Genomic DNA, 16,648 nt, shown 5'->3' on the forward strand with positions numbered 1-16,648 from the left:
GTAGTAGCCCTTTTGTACAGTGTGGTTACTGGCTTCCTCGTGTTCGTTTTTGTCTTCAAAAAAACGGTACTCACGAAAATCCTCGTGTAAAGACACAATGTATTATTCCCTCCGTTTTAGAATAAGTGTTGCATCTTCTTAGATATAGATGTATCTACACATAAAAAACATGTAGATACATATGTATCTATACAAAGCTATGACACTTATTTAAAACGGGTAGTACAAAACTAGTACATGTTTTGAATGTGAACCCAGAGGGTTAAATCAATGACAACTTTGGAGATGCTAGCACGTGTCGATTGATCAGCATGCCCGATGATCTACACGTTTTGTGCAAGTTATATATGATAGTCCGAATGTTGAACTTTCTAACGAGTGCGCAATGCCGATGACCATTGACCAGATATCTAAGAGAGTTGTATGCGAGCATGATCATGATTCTTTGCCAAATCAGGACGGCATGGTGCGGGCATTAGCAGAAGTGATTGTGTTGGTCCTCAACATGTGTGCAAGAATATTGTTCGTGTGGAGTTTTACTCTCTGGGATAGACTTAGTGTACAACCATCTAGATTCAACATTTTGGCATATATAATAGTATTTATGATGCTCATACTATGGTAGCCTATAGATTATCGTGTAGGAGATAATGAAGTATGCCATATCTAGAAATCTAAAGTGCTAAGCATCACAAATGGTGCACTAGGAAGAGTGAGTTTGATTCTTGGCTCTCTCTTGACTAAAAGTAGTGTCACTCTAGCCGCTTGATGGTGTACTTAAATGAATGGTAGGGATTGAGAGGTAGTTAAATGGTTGTTCACAACAATTGGATGGGTGTTTAGAAAATTAGGTAACATTGATCCACAAGAGTCAAGTTCTTTGACCATGACCATTGGATGGATGTTCTGAAAATTAGATAACACTGATCCACAAGAGTAAATTCTTTGACCATGACCATTGAATGGGGAATTATGAAACTGGGTAAAGAATTTTCATGGCTCAGATTGCAAGTATTGCAGACTAATTTGTATTTTTATGCCATGTACCGTAATATAAATTTTCGACCGTCTCTAACATTTAATCTGCATGATGCTTAAATGCTTTATTTTTCTTTATTTAGATATCTAATATTTATGTACACCCTATGTAATCCATATGATGTAAACTTTACGAATCTGAAATTTTGAAATAAACAGTTGTGTGTATCGATTGATGCATATCTCGGCTTCGCTTCCCATTTTGAAAAAAAAAAACACAAAGTCGGCAACTAGCATTCCCATCTATCAGAGGGAAAAGAGAATTAGCAACTAGCTTGTTCCCCATGATGTTGAAATTCCAACTCGGCTCTCGAGCTCCCCAGCACCCAGGTGAATTCCAAGAAATGGGCAAAAGTTTTATTTTTTATATATATTTTGGAGCAATAAACATGTTCACGTGCAATTTTTCAAGGTGAAACGATATCTATGGTGCTCTGCAGAAATTTCTGAGAAACAAAATTGGTGCTCTAACAAAGGTTTTAAAAATGGTAGTTTAGAGCAACAACAAAAATACGAGAATGTTTGTTGCCAAAAAAAACTTTAGTTTTGTATGAAATTTTCAAACATGTGTGTTGCCAAAAAAAACAGAAACACCATTCCTTTATGAAATCTGCAACGTACACAAAACACTTGAACATTTTGTTGCCAAAAAAGTTTTGATCTTTTTTGAAACATTTTGCAATTTGTGTTTGAATTTTCTGCTCATGCAGGTTCAGATGAACTCTGGGCCAAAAACTCCGCTCTTTCCTATCTAGACCACTTGTTAGTTCCAGTGATCTGGTATCTCAATAAACCTGCCAATATGCAAACAATGGATGCCATATCAGAGACATAGAGTAAACAATTAATGCACATTTCGCAAAAAAAATTGCACATCAACTGCTTGTTGGTTTTTTTTGTGGGTGCTCATCAAGCACGCGGCTGGATAACGCACATCCATTGTTAAGTGGACCGATTTTCGTCTTACTAAGCAGAGATACACAAATAACAATATAGGTAGTGTTTATTCATCTTATTAAGCAGAGACGATACACAAATCACAACAGGTTTGTTTTATTGACGGAGGAGAGGACACAACACACAGCTGATAGGCAAGCGATAACAACATTTCTCGAGAGAGAGAATAGGCAAGCAATAAACGCCGACGACGACATATTGTCGGCACGCACAATACGATGATTCTGCTCATCTCATCTGAGCTTTATTTTTGGCGGAGTATAAGTATCTTCATGTCGTCGTCCAGAGCTTGGACCGATCAGTACTTCTTGCAGGGTCCCCCGCAGGTGCCGTCGACGGTGTTCTTCATGTCGGCGCACCGCCACGTCTGGGGGTTAGTCGTCACGACGCGGCACGCCGAGCAGCCGGTGGGGCACTGGGGGTGGGGGTCGTCGCAGACGTCGACGCCGGAGAAGGACCTGCAGTTGTCGCAGCACGGCGGGAAATAGTCGGCTGCACGCATGACAATGGCATCATCAGATCAGTTCGTCGCTCTCAAGCTTAAGGCCTTGTTTACTTCTCTCGTATTTTTCTTCCCAAAGGGTATGGGGATGGGAGGGGATTTGGTGTTCACCCAATCCCCTCAAATACCCCTCCCCAAAAATACACTAGTATGATGGAGAGTTTTTGATTTAGGCAAAAAATGTGGGGATGGGAGGGGATGGGAGGGGATATCTCGGGATTATGTCGTTCAAAACCGGAGAAGTAAACGGACTAGTGGGGATTTTCCGGGATACGAAATAATCCCCTCTCATCCCCATAAATACTCTAGAAGTAAACAAGGCCTAAGAGAACTCTCACTAGCATCACGAAAAGACAGTCGAGGAACTTGGTTAAGGAACAGATATGATGAATAAGGCGTCGTTACCGTTCACGTGTGAGAGGATCCCCATGACCAGGACGGCCTGGAGAACGAGGATGGCCACGAGCTTGGTGTTCTTCATCGTTGCTTCGAAGCTTTTCGAGTGAGCAAAGCTCTCTGTGTTGTCCTGTCTAGCTGGGGAATGCTTTATGTTGTAGTAGTTTGTTGATGGGCAAAGGGGCAAAGCAGCTCTATATATAGGGGTCGATTAGGCAACTTCATTGGCAAATCTGCCACGGTTGAGAGGCTGCGATCGGGTTGGTGGGGAGATAATGATGTTTGACTACTGCTGGCTTGGAAATTTAGACTTGTACACGTGTTCTTTTTTCTTCACAGGCGGCTTGGATTGTTTGACAGGCATCTCTTTCATGTTCAGCACACATCAACACACGGGCGTACGAATTTGGATCTTGACAACAAATATAAGTTGTCAAAATCAGTGGGTCAGATATGCTCTGATGTGGAGGAAGAGTACATCTTTCGAACTCCGCGCCACGGGATTCACACTACTAAACCATGTGAGACGCAACTGATCAAAGACGGGCCCTTAGAGCATCTCCAGCCGCGTCCCCCAAACCGTCCCCCAAACTGCGCCGGATTGAGCGTTTGGAGGACGTGTTTTGTTCGTGCCGCGTTTGGGAGACGTCGCTCCCCAGCCGCGTCCCCCAAACGCCGCCCCCAAACATTTAAAATAATTTTTTTAGCACATAAACCATTTATATCAAATGTAGCATATGAAAAAAAATGTTTTCGAGGATTGTTTTCAAATTAAATTACAACAAACAATAAAACAAGTAATCAAATATAATAAAAAGGGCTAGATGATACATCAAGGTGCCACGGTATTTCCTTTGATCCTCCACAAATGCTCAACGAGATCAGCTTGAAGTTGCTCATGCACATTGCTGTCACGGATCTCTGCGTGCATGGCGAGAAAATCAGCAAAATCTGCAGGCAACTCATGATCAACCTCCGCGAGAGGGCCTTGACACTCATAGGGACCAACATGTGACCTAACATGATTCTTGCGGTCATCCTCGATGATCATGTTGTGCATGATCACACAAGCCTGCATCACCTCCCACATTTGGTCGTGAGACCAGCTTAGAGCAGCGGTGCGGACAATGGCAAATTGTGCTTGAAGCACACCAAATGCCCGCTCGACATCCTTCCTGCAAGCCTCCTGTCGTGTAGCAAAGTGAGAATTCTTCAGACCTGATGGATTCGAGATTGTTTTGACAAAAGTGGCCCATTTTGGATATATACCATCGGCTAGATAACAGCCTTTGGTATATTGGTGGCCATTGATCTCATAGTTGCATGGTGGAGCATGCCCTTCCACTAGTCTGCTGAACACCGGAGACCGCTGCAACACGTTGATGTCATTGTGCGATCCCGCCATGCCAAAGAAAGAATGCCAAATCCACAGGTCATAATCTGCCACAGCTTCAAGCACCACACTGCAATATCCATGACGCCCTTTGTATATACCTTGCCAAGCAAACATGCAGTTCTTCCATGCCCAGTGCATGCAATCGATGCTTCCAAGCATTCCAGGAAATCCTCTGGCAGCATTTTGTGCCATGATCCTTGCAGTCTCTTCCTCAGTTGGCCCTCTCAAGTAGTATTTGCCAAACTTTCCCACCACAGCTCGGCAAAACTTGTACATGCACTCAATGGCAGTAGACTCACTCATGCGAAGGTAGTCGTCCTGTGTATCGGCAGGTGCTCCGTATGCAAGCATCCTCATGGCGGCGGTGCACTTCTGAATGGATGAGAACCCGAGAACGCCTACAGCGTCGACCTTGAGCTTGAAGTAGGGGTCGAACTCTCGAACGCCGTGGAGGATATTCATGAACAGGCCCTTGCTCATCCTGTACCGGCGCCGAAAATTGTCGGCATGTGTTGCCCCGTCGGCGAAGTAGTCGTTCTGCAGCATGGCATGCCCCTCCATCCTCTGCCGGGGCTTCGACTTCCTTCTTCCCGGCCTTGATCCTCCGCGGCGCGGCCTCTTCCTCTTCTCCGCCTCAGCGTCAAGCATGTCCTGGAGGGACGCGATGATCAGCAAATGCTCCCGCAGGTCGTCGTCGAACGCTTGCTCGTCCTCCAGCAGCAGGGCAACCATCTCATCGTCGCTGTCCATGGCTAAAGCAAAATCAATGGTTAAAATTGCGCCGAGGCAGACGACGCAACAAACAGCGACCAATCGCGCCTACCTGGCAAGTCGTCGAGCACCTTCTGTGCGCGGAGGTGGGGCGGATTTGACGGCGCGTTCTGGGAGGCGCTGGCGACGCGGCGGCGGCACGACCGGCGGGAGCCCCAGCTGCGACAACGGTGCTGACTCGCAGCCCAAACGGCCGGGAAATCCAGCGGCGGCGGTGGGGTGGGAGGCGCGGGAAGGAAGGAGCGACGAGAAAAGAGGCGCGAACCAACGGTTTATGCAAATAGTCGCCGACATGTGGGAGCCCGCCTCGCTTTTCGTTGTGTCCGGCGTCCCCGGAGCGTCCCCTGTGGGACGGGGACGGGCTCGGGGCGCCGAACACCGTATAGGGGCGCGCCGGACAAAAATGGGCTTTGTGGGTCGCGGCTGGAACGCATTTTCTGTCCGGCGCGCCCCAAATCCCTTTGGGGGACGGTTTGGGGGACGCGACTGGAGATGCTCTTAGCATTTGGTTACATCACAATTTCACAGCAACAGTCCACTCACATGAATGCAGAAGCTAACACTGGCTGGATACATAAATAACTAGTACAAGTAAAGTATTTTAACTTCATGGAAGATGAGCACTATTGTCATTAAAATGTTGACAAGTTAATCGACAATCCTGAATCCTCTGAAATTATCTCCGTGACTGAAGGGCAGAAAGGTAAGTAAGAATAGCTCTCTCTCTAATACTCTTGCAAAGAATTGGATAAGTGGGTCTACCATATCATCTAAAAGGGACTATTCCCTACAAAACTGCCAAATTAAAGGGACTATTCCCTACAAAAGCCGCATCCTTCAAAATAAATCCCCCGCCTGGGCCTGGGGCTGGTGCGGGGCCTGGGGCTGCTCGCCGATGTAGAGGCCGCCGGGGCGGCGGCCAGCCCGCCTTGCAGGTGTGCGTGGCTGCGCGCGAGGCCGCGCCATCGCGGAGGTGAAGCACGTGTGCCGGCGCACATCGTGCTCCACCTCGAACCACAAGTCCCAGTTGGGACTTGCGTCGCCGTATGCGGGGTCCTGCTGGAGGTCCGCCGGCAGCTGCGCGCGGCGCCTCCGGATCTCCGCGACGCGGGCGCGGCCGGAGACCGGGATGGGCGGCACCGGAACCCGATCTGGGCTCAGGTGCCAGCCGTGGGGAGGTGCACGTCCCCACGGCATTGGGACGCCGGCGTCCTGCAACATCCGCGCCACCGCTACGGTGACGTAGATCCGCTCGCGTCGGGCGTCGCCGGCGGGCCCATGGCGAACGGCGCCGGCGCGACTGGCCGGCTGCTGCCGGTCTCGTGGTCATTGGCGGACGGCTGGAACTCGCGCTTCGGGGCCATGGCGGCGCGGAAGCTTCGAGCTCGCGCGTGCGGCCGGAGTGGAGAGTGTGGACTGGATAGGGACAGTCCCCTTCCCCAGTCCACATTTAATAGGACTGGGGCACCGACAGGTGGGCCAGCCACGCGGACGAGGCGGACACGCGAGAACGCCGCGTGCCATCCGCGACCACGCAAACCCGGCCCAGATTTGGGCCGGGTTTGCGTCGTTCCGGACTCCGCGGCCGTCCGCTTATGCGGTGCGTCCCCGCGTTGGGCCGGGATTTTGTCCGGCTCGACCCATCCGGACGCGCGGGCGCGGGATGGGTCGCCCCGTTGGAGATGCCCTTAGAGGATCCCAAAAAGTTGCAGTCACAACATCCCCTAAAATGGTTTTAGAGAATCATCTAAAAGAAGAATGATGCAACTCTCCTAAATTGCAAAGACAAGATTCAAACTCAACTTGCCGTTTGAATTTAAAATTTTGAAATATGCATTCGAAATGTTATTATATTATTGATGTTTTTTTAGATAAAAGGCTATAAAGCCCGACTTTAAATTAATAAAGCCAGCACGGCCGAAACGATACAAAGTGTTGAGGACATCCTCTTACAACAGAGATCAAGGATCAAGCTAAGATGAAAAGTAGAGCACAACTAAACTAGGCCGAGCACGAAGGCTTGACCGCAGAAGGCACCACAGCAGAAAGAACAAGCTTGGTGAAGAAAAGAGCGCATGAGAAGAAAAACGAAGCCTCGCGAAGACGAGCGAAAGAGAGGGAGCCCAACATCACAGTGTCGTGCGGAGGTCACCAGCCATGGCCACGGTCCGACCCCAAGTCCGGAACCGGTGGTGACGACGCCATCAGACATGCCCGCGTGGGGACGAACCCAGCCCACCGCAACACCGACAACAGCGGCGGACGGCACCCCGCCGATCGCGGCTGCGTCGCTCGGCGAACATAGCACCGAGGTGGACGATGCCTCCATGGGCTGAAACTAGCCTCCCACGAAGTACTAGAGCTAGGAAGCCACTGCGACAATTCTTCGACCGCAGAGAAAGCTCCACCTTTACCACCAAAGCAGGCATGGCGAAGGTAGGACCTCTGCTCTAGAGCGGTGCCTCCAACGAGGTTACGACGCAGCAGCGCCGCCACCGCCTGGTCCAAAGACCAGGGTTTTCACCCGGAGCAAGAACTTGGGGAGGTGAGGTGGAGCCACGACATCGCCCACAAGAGGGGAAACGGCGCCCATGGGCGTCGCCGATACCAGAACCGACATCGTCGGCCTGAGCTTTCGCTCGGCCACAACACCCATCTACCCCGAGTCATGGAACTAGCTCCAGCCCCCACCACAAAGGCGAGGGACACCATTACTGCAACCGCGCCTCCAGATCTGGATCTGGGCGAGGAATGACCCCCGTGCCAAACCTCGCCAGGAGCTCCCGATGCCACGTGCCTTGCCGCCCTCACGGCCAAGGGACACGACCAACACCACCGCCACGAGGCTCGCCGCAGAACCGCTCGTGCGTCCGCCACCCGGAGCCGCCGCCCCGGCCTCCAAACTCCCCCAAACTGATAAGCCAAAGAGGCACATCCACATACACACCGGGACGACCCCAGCCACCTCACCAACCGCCCGCAGCTCAACGAAAAGGGCACGGCTTGGCCATCAGATCCCCAGATCTAGCCGGCCATAAGCGCGTGCAACGCGGGACGACGGTCACCAGGAGCTTGCCGACGACATCCAGGATGGGGAAGAGCAAAGGGAGGCCACACCCGCCGGGGCACCGCGCCGGCGACGGGTGCCTGGGACCCTGTCCCGCCTGCAGCCATAGTCCGCCTAGATCCGCTGCAAAAAAGGTCACCTTGACCCACTCCATGGTGGCCAGCACCTGCGGCGTGAAGCTTGGAGCCGTCTCCGCGCGGGAGAAGACGGAGGTTGAGGAAGGTCGGGCAGTCCATGGCGAGGAAGAGCTCTGCATCTTGCCGCCGAGTATGGGCGCGCCGACCGCCGAAACGAACGCAGCGCTCGGAGATCGCCTCGCCGCCGCCGTCCTCGAGGTCGCGGGCTTGCCCGCCGGCGGTCTCAGGCGGCGGCGAGGCTGGGTTATGGGGAGGCGGCGGGGGAAGTTAGGGTTGGGGGCGCCCGAGTCGCCCCAAGCGAGGAGCGACGCGGGCGAGTTTTCTTATATTATTGATGTTGACACTGTGTAGTTTGAATTATAATGATGAAAAATTAGAGTTGTGGTATCATTTACATACACATATATGTGAGAAATAGATAATTTATTCTAGAGGATACAATATTACAGGATGCGGAAAAGTTGCAGCCACAACATCTCATAAAATGGTTTTAGAGAATCATCTAATCCTCTAAAAGAAAAAATGATGCAACTCTCCTAAGATTTCAAGTACAAGGATTCGAACTCGGGTAGGCGGAAGGCATCAGGCCAACGGTAAGCAGGACTCTTGTGATTGAAAGGTGGAACAAGCATTCACAACACTGATACACGCGCACTCTCACTGAAGAAACCCAGATTCCAGTAGAACCGAGAATGTGAAGTCTACACGTTATACATACTCCATCCGTTCGAAAATAAGTCTGTGTCTAGACGCATTTCAGTGTACAACTCTCCTAAGATTTCAAGTACAAGGATTCGAACTCGAGTAGGCGGAAGGCATCAGGCCAGCGGTAAGCAGAACTCTTGTGATTGAAAGGTGGAATAAGTATTCACAGCACTGATACACGCGCACTCTCACTGAAGAAATCCAGATTCCAGTAGAACAGAGAATGTGAAGTCTACACATCATACATACTCCATCCTTTCGGAAATTAGTCTGTGTCTAGACGCATTTCAGTGTACTGTGTACAACTCTCCTAAGATTTCAAGTACAAGGATTTCCAACTCGAGTAGGCGGAAATCATCAGGCCAAATGCGCCTAGACACAGACTTATTTCCGTGTGTAGATACATATCACTTATTTCCAAACGGAGGTTGTATTATTAAGCAGTACATCACTGGACCTAAATTTCAATACTTCGCCCTCTAACAACATCACATTGTACTACCATATTGAGGTTAGTGCACAAATGACTGGTAAATTGCTGACAAATTTGCCACCCTAGCCTCCAAATTTGATACACAGAACAAACTCCGATATTCAAAAGGGCAATGTGCATGTGACTGAGTAAAAACTCTGTACTTATAGTTGGCATTATTCCAACAGGGAAAAGGAGCTTAATGCAATGGTGCCACAAAAAAAGTAATTTTCAAGTCATTTTGTACGTAAATATTGAGTACTTTCGGGTCTTCGCGAATAAACAGGATCATGAACTGTAATCAAACAAAAGTCAAACTACCGCTTGTTTAGCCTGTCACTCTATCATTCTTTCATGCTGACACACAAATTAAGCACTGGTGCCCGTATCAAACTACATGACCTTGTACCCATTACCCAATCATTTATATTTACAGCCAGTCCGAGAACCTACAATTGATGTCATACACTCATACAGAAGAGTAGAGTTGGTGAAATGCCAAAAGTCTGAAACTACAACAATCCTGAGAAATGAATTAAAATTATTCAAGATTTCTATCAGGAGCCTTACTGGCCGCTCAAAGCACTTCCACAGAAAAAAGAAACACCTACAATCCTACATTACAAAGAAATAAATTGCAGCTAAATATTCTAGAACACTGAGAGGTGGCCGGCGCTCTGGACTCGGGAAGGTTAACTTGGGGTTGTTCCTTCTCTCAAACATTTCATTTCACAATGAAACACTGTAGCCTCTTTTCTCATTCATACTTATAAAATACTAGTAAAAGGCACGTGCGATGCACGTATGGAATGTGAGAAATGTAATTTAACAAACATTAGATTGTTATTGTACTACTCGCTCTCATCCAAGTTAGTTGAAGAATATTCATTGAATATAGATAGATTTTAGCCAATATTTTAATTAAATCTGCATCAATTAATTTGGATAGGAGTGACTAACTTTTTCTAATGAAAAGGAGCTTACTTACTCCAATATCAACAGGTGTATCTGCGTGTTTTAAAATTAGAGGTGCATTTGACAGGATTTTAAATCATACATCGAGAACAAGTTATTTATGCCTGTTGGGAAGGTGTACATTTCCATGCTCATAAATAGAGCGAAACCAAAACAAGTCCTTATGTTGATGGTCATCCAACACAATATTATTTTTGTTCTAAAAAAGGTTTGATTCTACTTTAAGATTTGCATGTGTACCCTGTTTCACTTTTGATTGAAAAATACCATCTTTGAAAGGAATTCGCTTTTCCACCCGAAACCTCTCACTACAAAAAAAAATACAAGTCCTTGCACAATTCAAAGAGGAGTTATATACAAAATCTAGTACAAACGAAATTCTTGCCAGATGTACATATAAAATTAAGAAATATGGTTATATATCATGAGCTCAAGAAGTAGCTTCTCGGTGTACATAATTAAAAAGCAACCTTGAATCGATGACTTGCCATGATGCATGTGACAATTGTGTAGGTAATAACATGTCCACTCAGTGTGTTAATATTCAGAGGTTTTCTGACATCTATATACGAACAAAAGTTGTATAGCTATGTGTCAAGTTTAGTTACCCAAGTTAACTTTAATTATAACCAAACATTTCTTTTAGACTTGAGTGAGATAGAATTTCATTATTGCGACTAAATATGAGCATGTCTACATGAATCAGCCTCGTATTCCATTTCATATTTGGAGCTAGAGTTTTTTAACCAACCATTTGTTTTCCTGTAAAATATAAGAACTATAAAACCAGAACTATTCCAAAATGAGTTCAAACCTTTTGTGTATGAATTGAAAAACCAAAGATGCAACTTTCTGTTTCAAACTGATATGTTATTATGTGAGATATGCTAGGCGACGCAACTTCTCCGCTTCATTGCTTTTGCTTCATCGGAGTATTATTACATGAAAAGCGAAAACTTATAATCACGCATCACGTCAGTACATTTTCTTTCTTATCTATAGCTGTACACCTTATCTCTAGCAGTACACCGGTGAAAATCCCAAAACTGCACATTTTCCACCATAATCAGAGCTTTGCTTGTTGCTGCAAGTCTAAATAAAAAAACACTGCTGCCGCGCGAGCGCCGAAGCCAACCGGCCTGATATCTGCGGCGCCGCCCTGATTCATGTTGTCTGCCGCTGGTGGTCAAATCGATCTCCCCGCAGTCCGTTCAAATCCTCCGCCCCTATTTCTCCTAGCCACGGTCCTAATTAATCGACGACTTTCTGCACATTTTTGCAGCGTAATCAGAGGTTTGCTATTTCTGCAAGTCTGAAAGAAAAAAAATTACTGCTGCAGATTAAGTGCCGAAGCCTACGGACCTGAAATCCGCGGCCATGCTGTCCGCCGCCGGATCGAGGCCGCCGGCGGTCGAATCAATCTCCCCGCCATCTATTTCAAATCCTTGGGCGCCGATTTCTCCTAGCCACGGTCCTAATCGAGGACTCCCGAGGCCGCACCTAGGAGCTCGCCGCCCGATTCATGTATGCCACAGCCCGTCCCCATGTCGCCCCTTCCCCAATTGAGATAATCCAGGCGGCGGCGGCCCTCATCGTCGACGCACCCAAACCACCGCAGCGGTAAACGCAACATCATAGGTGAAGGCGCCACACGCCGCAGGAGGGTTGCCTAAAGCGGTGGCGGAAGAAGACCACTACTGTCTCGTGACACCATGTCCCGGCGCCGGCGCAGGAGCGTCGCTCCTCCCTATGGCTTTGGTTGCGCAGCAGGGACGTATTCCGCGCCTTATCCGGTCCTCGCGATTCGCCGGCCGTGTGAATAGCTCGCGCCGCCCGTCTCCGTCCGGGTTCCTCGCACACAGCTCGCGGCTCCTCGTCATCCTGGTTCAACGGCTGTTCGGTGGGAGAAGCGATGGTTCTAGAATGAGGTAGAGGCAGCTACGATCTACTGTTCAGGCGAATCCCTTCGATCTGGTCCGTTCGATTTAGAAGATCAATGGTTCTAATTGGTGTTTTAGTTTCAATTCAAAACTGGTGCATTATAATAGTAGAGATATACACTGAAAGCTACAAAACACTGTAGGAACGCAACAGCCAGCAGAAAACATCGCACATCCAGATATCACTATAAACTGGCAGTAATTAACAAGTCAGCAACTAGCATTTCTAGTTCTTGTATTCCCCAATGCTCAAGACTGTTCCTTAGCTTTGGTACTTGACAATTTCACAGCACTAATTCAATGAGAGGAATACAGAAGCTAACCATGGCTGGCATAAACTATAAACTAAGTACTTTACACTTCTCGGAAAATGAGAACTGCTATGATTGGAAGGTAGATAAGGTGATCAACTTTCTGAAAGTACCATCATATTAAATTGTGACTGAACTGTAGACAATGTACTCAACATTTTAATGATTGATAAGTAGAAAAAGATAATCAATATACTGATATTGTGTACTCTGACAGAAGCAATCCAAATTCACAGAGCAATAGACCTACATTTCCGTAATTCACTCTATAACAGCAACACACTGTATTATAAAGGTCTCAAAAAACAAAACATCATGTTGTGTACCATATTGAGTTTAACAAATGAATGGTAAGTTTACTGTCAAATGTGCTGCTCCCCAAAATCTGATGCACGCAAGGAATTCTTGTTTTCATAGTGGCAATGTATGTCACTGATCAATATGCAATAACTATGTTCTTATATCTTGACCTTATTCCAACAGGGGAAATAAAGGGAGAAGTTTTCCAAATCATCTCATACACAGATATTAACTAATATTCAACCTTCACCAAAATAAACTAGGGTCCTGAATCATGATCAAATACAAGTTAAAGTATCACCTGTTTAGCCTATCACCACTGTCATTCTCTCATGCTGAACCTATATAATCCCTGTCATATAACTACATTGCACGGAATAGAGAATACGGTACTGAAGGTGAAATGCTGAAACTACAACACTCTGTAACATAACAAATTAATTGAAAGATTCAGAATTTCTACCAGCAGACTTAACTGGCCAGTCAAAGCATAACACTTCCACAGATAAAAAGAAACACCTACATTATACAGAAATAAACTGCAGCTAAATATCACATGAACAACTTTCTGAAGTACCGTCAAATGTGCTGCCCTGCCCCTAAATCTGATGCACACAAGGAACTCTGATTTTCATAATGCCAATGCATGTCACTGAGCAATAAGAAACAACTCTGTTCATATACGTTGACCTTATTTCCAATAGGAGAATTAAAGGGAGAAGTAACTTCCAAATCATCCGGTACACAGATAGTAACAAACATTCAACCTTCACAACAAAAAAGGGTAATGAATTCTCTCACGCATACAAGTTAAACTATCACCTATTCCAATAGGAGAATTAAAGGGAGAAGTAACTTCCAAATCATCTGGTTCACAGATATTAACAAACATACAACCGTCACAACAAAAACAGGGTCATGAATTCTGATCAAATACAAGTTAAACTATCACCTGTTTAGCATATCACTACTGTCATTCTCTCATGCTGAACCAAAAATTTAACACTAGTTTATCCTATATAATCCCTGTCATATAAATTACATTGCACAGGCTAGAGAATACAGTACAGAAGGTGAAATGCTGAAACTAGAACACTCTGTAACCTAACAAATGACTTGAAAGATTCAGAATTTTCATCAGCAGACCTAACTGGCCGCGCAAAGCATAACACTTAAACACAGACAAAAAGAAACACCTACATTATACAGAAATAAACCACGGCTAAATATCAGATGAACAATTAGAACCAGAAATAAACTAGTCGCAAGTCCCAATCCTGTTAACAATATTCTTTTATGAACGAAAATCTGCAAAAAAAAAAAAAAAAAAAGAGGAAAACCTAAACATTTACCCTGAGAACTGCAGCAATAATCCTATGACAAGGGTCACCTTATCAGTTCCTAATTGAAATGCCTCAATTCTCAGGTGTGGAGGACTTGAGCTCCTCAAGCGCCGCCTTCACCTGGTCCTGCAGCAGTTCGATCCGCTTCAAGTACACCTCCAGCTCTAGAATTCGTTGATTTCTCCACTTCTCGCCATCCATGGGCAACCCAAGCGGTGGCTCAGGCAGTTTCACACCGAACGGGTTGGATCCAGCATGTATCACTGCATGAATCATCTCCTTAAACAGAGGTGTCAGACAATTCTTGTCAACATCAACAACCCCTGACTGAGGTGACATGACCGGAAATCTGAGAGGCTCTGATCCCTCCATGGTCACCGTCACAGGCATTGGAGTCTGGGGCAGCGCTGGCAGCGAATCATCTATCTTGACAGGGATTGACACAGGCACCTGCACTGGCTGAGGGGGTTGCACCAAAATGGTGGCAGGGACAGGGGCGGTTGCAGGGGTGGACTCTGAGGAGCGTCTTCGGCGGCGCTGCCGCCCTGAGCCTGAGGGTGATTTGACTTCCCCATTCCCATTGGGGCTGGTGATCACAGGGACGGCTGTGGCGGCAACCGCGGCGGCGGCGACGGCAACGACAGCTTCTTCGTCGTCGGAGTCGGCCGAGGGGTCCTTGCCGTGCTTGTTGGCGGGGCGCCAGATGTTGCGCGCGATCTCGAAAATGGCCTGCTCGTGCGGGGAGCGGAAGGAGAAGGCGGCGCCGGAGCCGCGGAGGCGGGAGACGCAGTTGCGGTACTTGCGCTTGAGGCGGCGGAGCTTCTCGACGAGCTGGCTCTTGGAGAAGTCGAGCTGGAGGCGGCGGCGCATGTCCTCGTAGAAGGGGTCCGTGTCGTACTGGTGCGACGCGAAGGCCGTGCCGCGCGCGGCGGTGAACTCCGCGAAGCCGCGGAGGATCACGATCTCGTCCTCCTCCGTCCAGAGGCGCTGGAAGAGGGGCCGCCGCTCGCCGCCGGACGAGGCCTGGCCGCCGCTGCCGCCGCCGGCGGGGAGCAGGGCGGTGGCGGAGGAGGAGGTGGGGTCGGGAAGGCCCGGATCGGGCGGCTCGAGAAACGGCGCGTCGGTAAAGTCGCCGTCTTCGGAGTAGTCGTCGCCGTCCGCGTCCGGGAAGGACAGAGCGGCGACGGCGCCCGACGGGCCATCGCCGGCGGGAAGCATTTGGCCGGCCGGAGATGGGATTTGGGAGGGATTAGGGCTCCGATCGCGGATTTCTCGGGGATTGGGATCGTGGGGGGCTGGCTGGATTGGCTGGGTTTCGCCCCCAATTTTGGGTCGTCGCAAAAACAAACGCACAGGAGGAATTCCTCAGTTCTACTGTACTGTACTTCTACTACAGCTATTGCACTCATGTACCTCCAAAATTTGGCACTTTGCATGTTTTGCCCCGTCTTATACAGTGTTCAGGTTTGCATTTTCTCATGTCTACAAAATGTTCACATTAATTTAATAATTTGTTCACATGGTGCAAAAATGTATTGTTTATTATTCTTTAAAGTAAAAAAAGGAAATTCTTGCACGGATCACAATGTTGGATCAACGGGTCTCGCCATCTCGCTAGGCATGGCGAGAAGCGATGGCTAGATCAACGGATAAAATTTCCCTAGGGTACCAACTGGAATGAAACCCGATGGCATATCTGAGCGCATAGTAGTTAGTTTCTAATTGTTGTTCACAACCTTCCTAATTGTTATCAGAGTTGAACCAATAAATTAAGGTCTTAGTGCCAAAACTAAATTTGGACTCATGATATGTAATTGGTATAACATTCAATCATCACTAGGAAAATTGCCCGTGCGTTGCTACGGCTAAATAAAGTCAGACCGCAACACACGGCTGAAGAAATTCAGACCTACATACATGGTAACACGAATACTCTTAAATTTTTTAGAAAACATGTTAAGAAATCATGAACGTGAACATGTAACATGGTTTTGTACCATGTGAAAGGATGAAAGAAGACATTTTGAGTTTTGAATAACCACTAACTTTGCAGTGGAGCTTTCATGAAGGCTTTACTAGTTTTGCATTCTAGGATTTTCTTTAAAACTCTAATTGCCCGTGGAAGAGCGCGGCGGGGAGCTTCGCACGGAGCATTGGCCCGGTGCAGGGCCAGTCCACATATTTTGAGGGCCCAAGGACGACACAGCACGAAGGCAGCAGCCGCGCCATTGCCCCTTCCCCCCACTCAATAAAAAGCTTTAAATATATCTTTAATATTTATGTTGAAGTTTTAAAAATTACTCAAAGGTTTAGCATCATTGGTGTTCTTGGACCCTAC

At 47.5% G+C, this 16,648-nt stretch overlaps 3 protein-coding genes across 3 annotated transcripts; all 3 read right to left on the reverse strand.

Annotated features, from left to right (window-relative positions):
* Positions 1 to 2,073: 2,073 nt before the first annotated feature.
* On the reverse strand, positions 2,074 to 3,079 carry LOC127331977 (Bowman-Birk type proteinase inhibitor B5). Its single transcript, XM_051358220.2, has 2 exons — positions 2,903 to 3,079; positions 2,074 to 2,487 (listed from the first exon to the last, which is right to left on the reverse strand). The coding sequence occupies exons 1-2, from the start codon at positions 2,976 to 2,978 to the stop codon at positions 2,294 to 2,296; spliced, it is 270 nt and encodes an 89-aa protein (XP_051214180.1). The 5' UTR covers positions 2,979 to 3,079; the 3' UTR covers positions 2,074 to 2,293.
* Positions 3,080 to 3,198: 119 nt separating this feature from the next.
* On the reverse strand, positions 3,199 to 6,424 carry LOC127328407 (uncharacterized). The gene is made up of 4 exons (XM_071825321.1): positions 6,297 to 6,424; positions 5,113 to 5,219; positions 4,388 to 5,041; positions 3,199 to 3,305 (listed from the first exon to the last, which is right to left on the reverse strand). Exons 1-4 carry the CDS (start codon positions 6,422 to 6,424, stop codon positions 3,199 to 3,201), a joined length of 996 nt encoding a protein of 331 aa, XP_071681422.1.
* Positions 6,425 to 14,139: 7,715 nt separating this feature from the next.
* LOC127331978 (probable transcription factor At5g28040) lies at positions 14,140 to 15,704 on the reverse strand. Its single transcript, XM_051358221.1, has one exon. The coding sequence runs from the start codon at positions 15,526 to 15,528 to the stop codon at positions 14,383 to 14,385; it is 1,146 nt and encodes a 381-aa protein (XP_051214181.1). The 5' UTR covers positions 15,529 to 15,704; the 3' UTR covers positions 14,140 to 14,382.
* Between the last annotated feature and the right edge of the window lie 944 nt (positions 15,705 to 16,648).

This window comes from Lolium perenne, chromosome 2 (genome assembly GCF_019359855.2).
Source record: "Lolium perenne isolate Kyuss_39 chromosome 2, Kyuss_2.0, whole genome shotgun sequence".
Taxonomy (NCBI): domain Eukaryota; kingdom Viridiplantae; phylum Streptophyta; class Magnoliopsida; order Poales; family Poaceae; genus Lolium; species Lolium perenne.

Excerpts from the sequence above, each read along its gene's own strand:
- LOC127331978 (XM_051358221.1), bottom strand. The coding sequence starts at position 15,528 with ATGCTTCCCGCCGGCGATGGCCCGTCGGGCGCCGTCGCCGCTCTGTCC.
- LOC127331977 (XM_051358220.2), bottom strand. The coding sequence starts at position 2,978 with ATGAAGAACACCAAGCTCGTGGCCATCCTCGTTCTCCAGGCCGTCCTG. Across the intron at positions 2,488-2,902 it reads GATCCTCTCACACGTGAACG|CCGACTATTTCCCGCCGTGC; the intron begins GTAACGACGCCT and ends TCATGCGTGCAG.
- LOC127328407 (XM_071825321.1), bottom strand. The coding sequence starts at position 6,424 with ATGGCCCCGAAGCGCGAGTTCCAGCCGTCCGCCAATGACCACGAGACC. Across the intron at positions 5,042-5,112 it reads GGTGCTCGACGACTTGCCAG|CCATGGACAGCGACGATGAG; the intron begins GTAGGCGCGATT and ends ATTTTGCTTTAG. Across the intron at positions 3,306-4,387 it reads CTGCATGTTTGCTTGGCAAG|ATCCAAATTCGTACGCCCGT; the intron begins GTATATACAAAG and ends TTTGTTGTCAAG.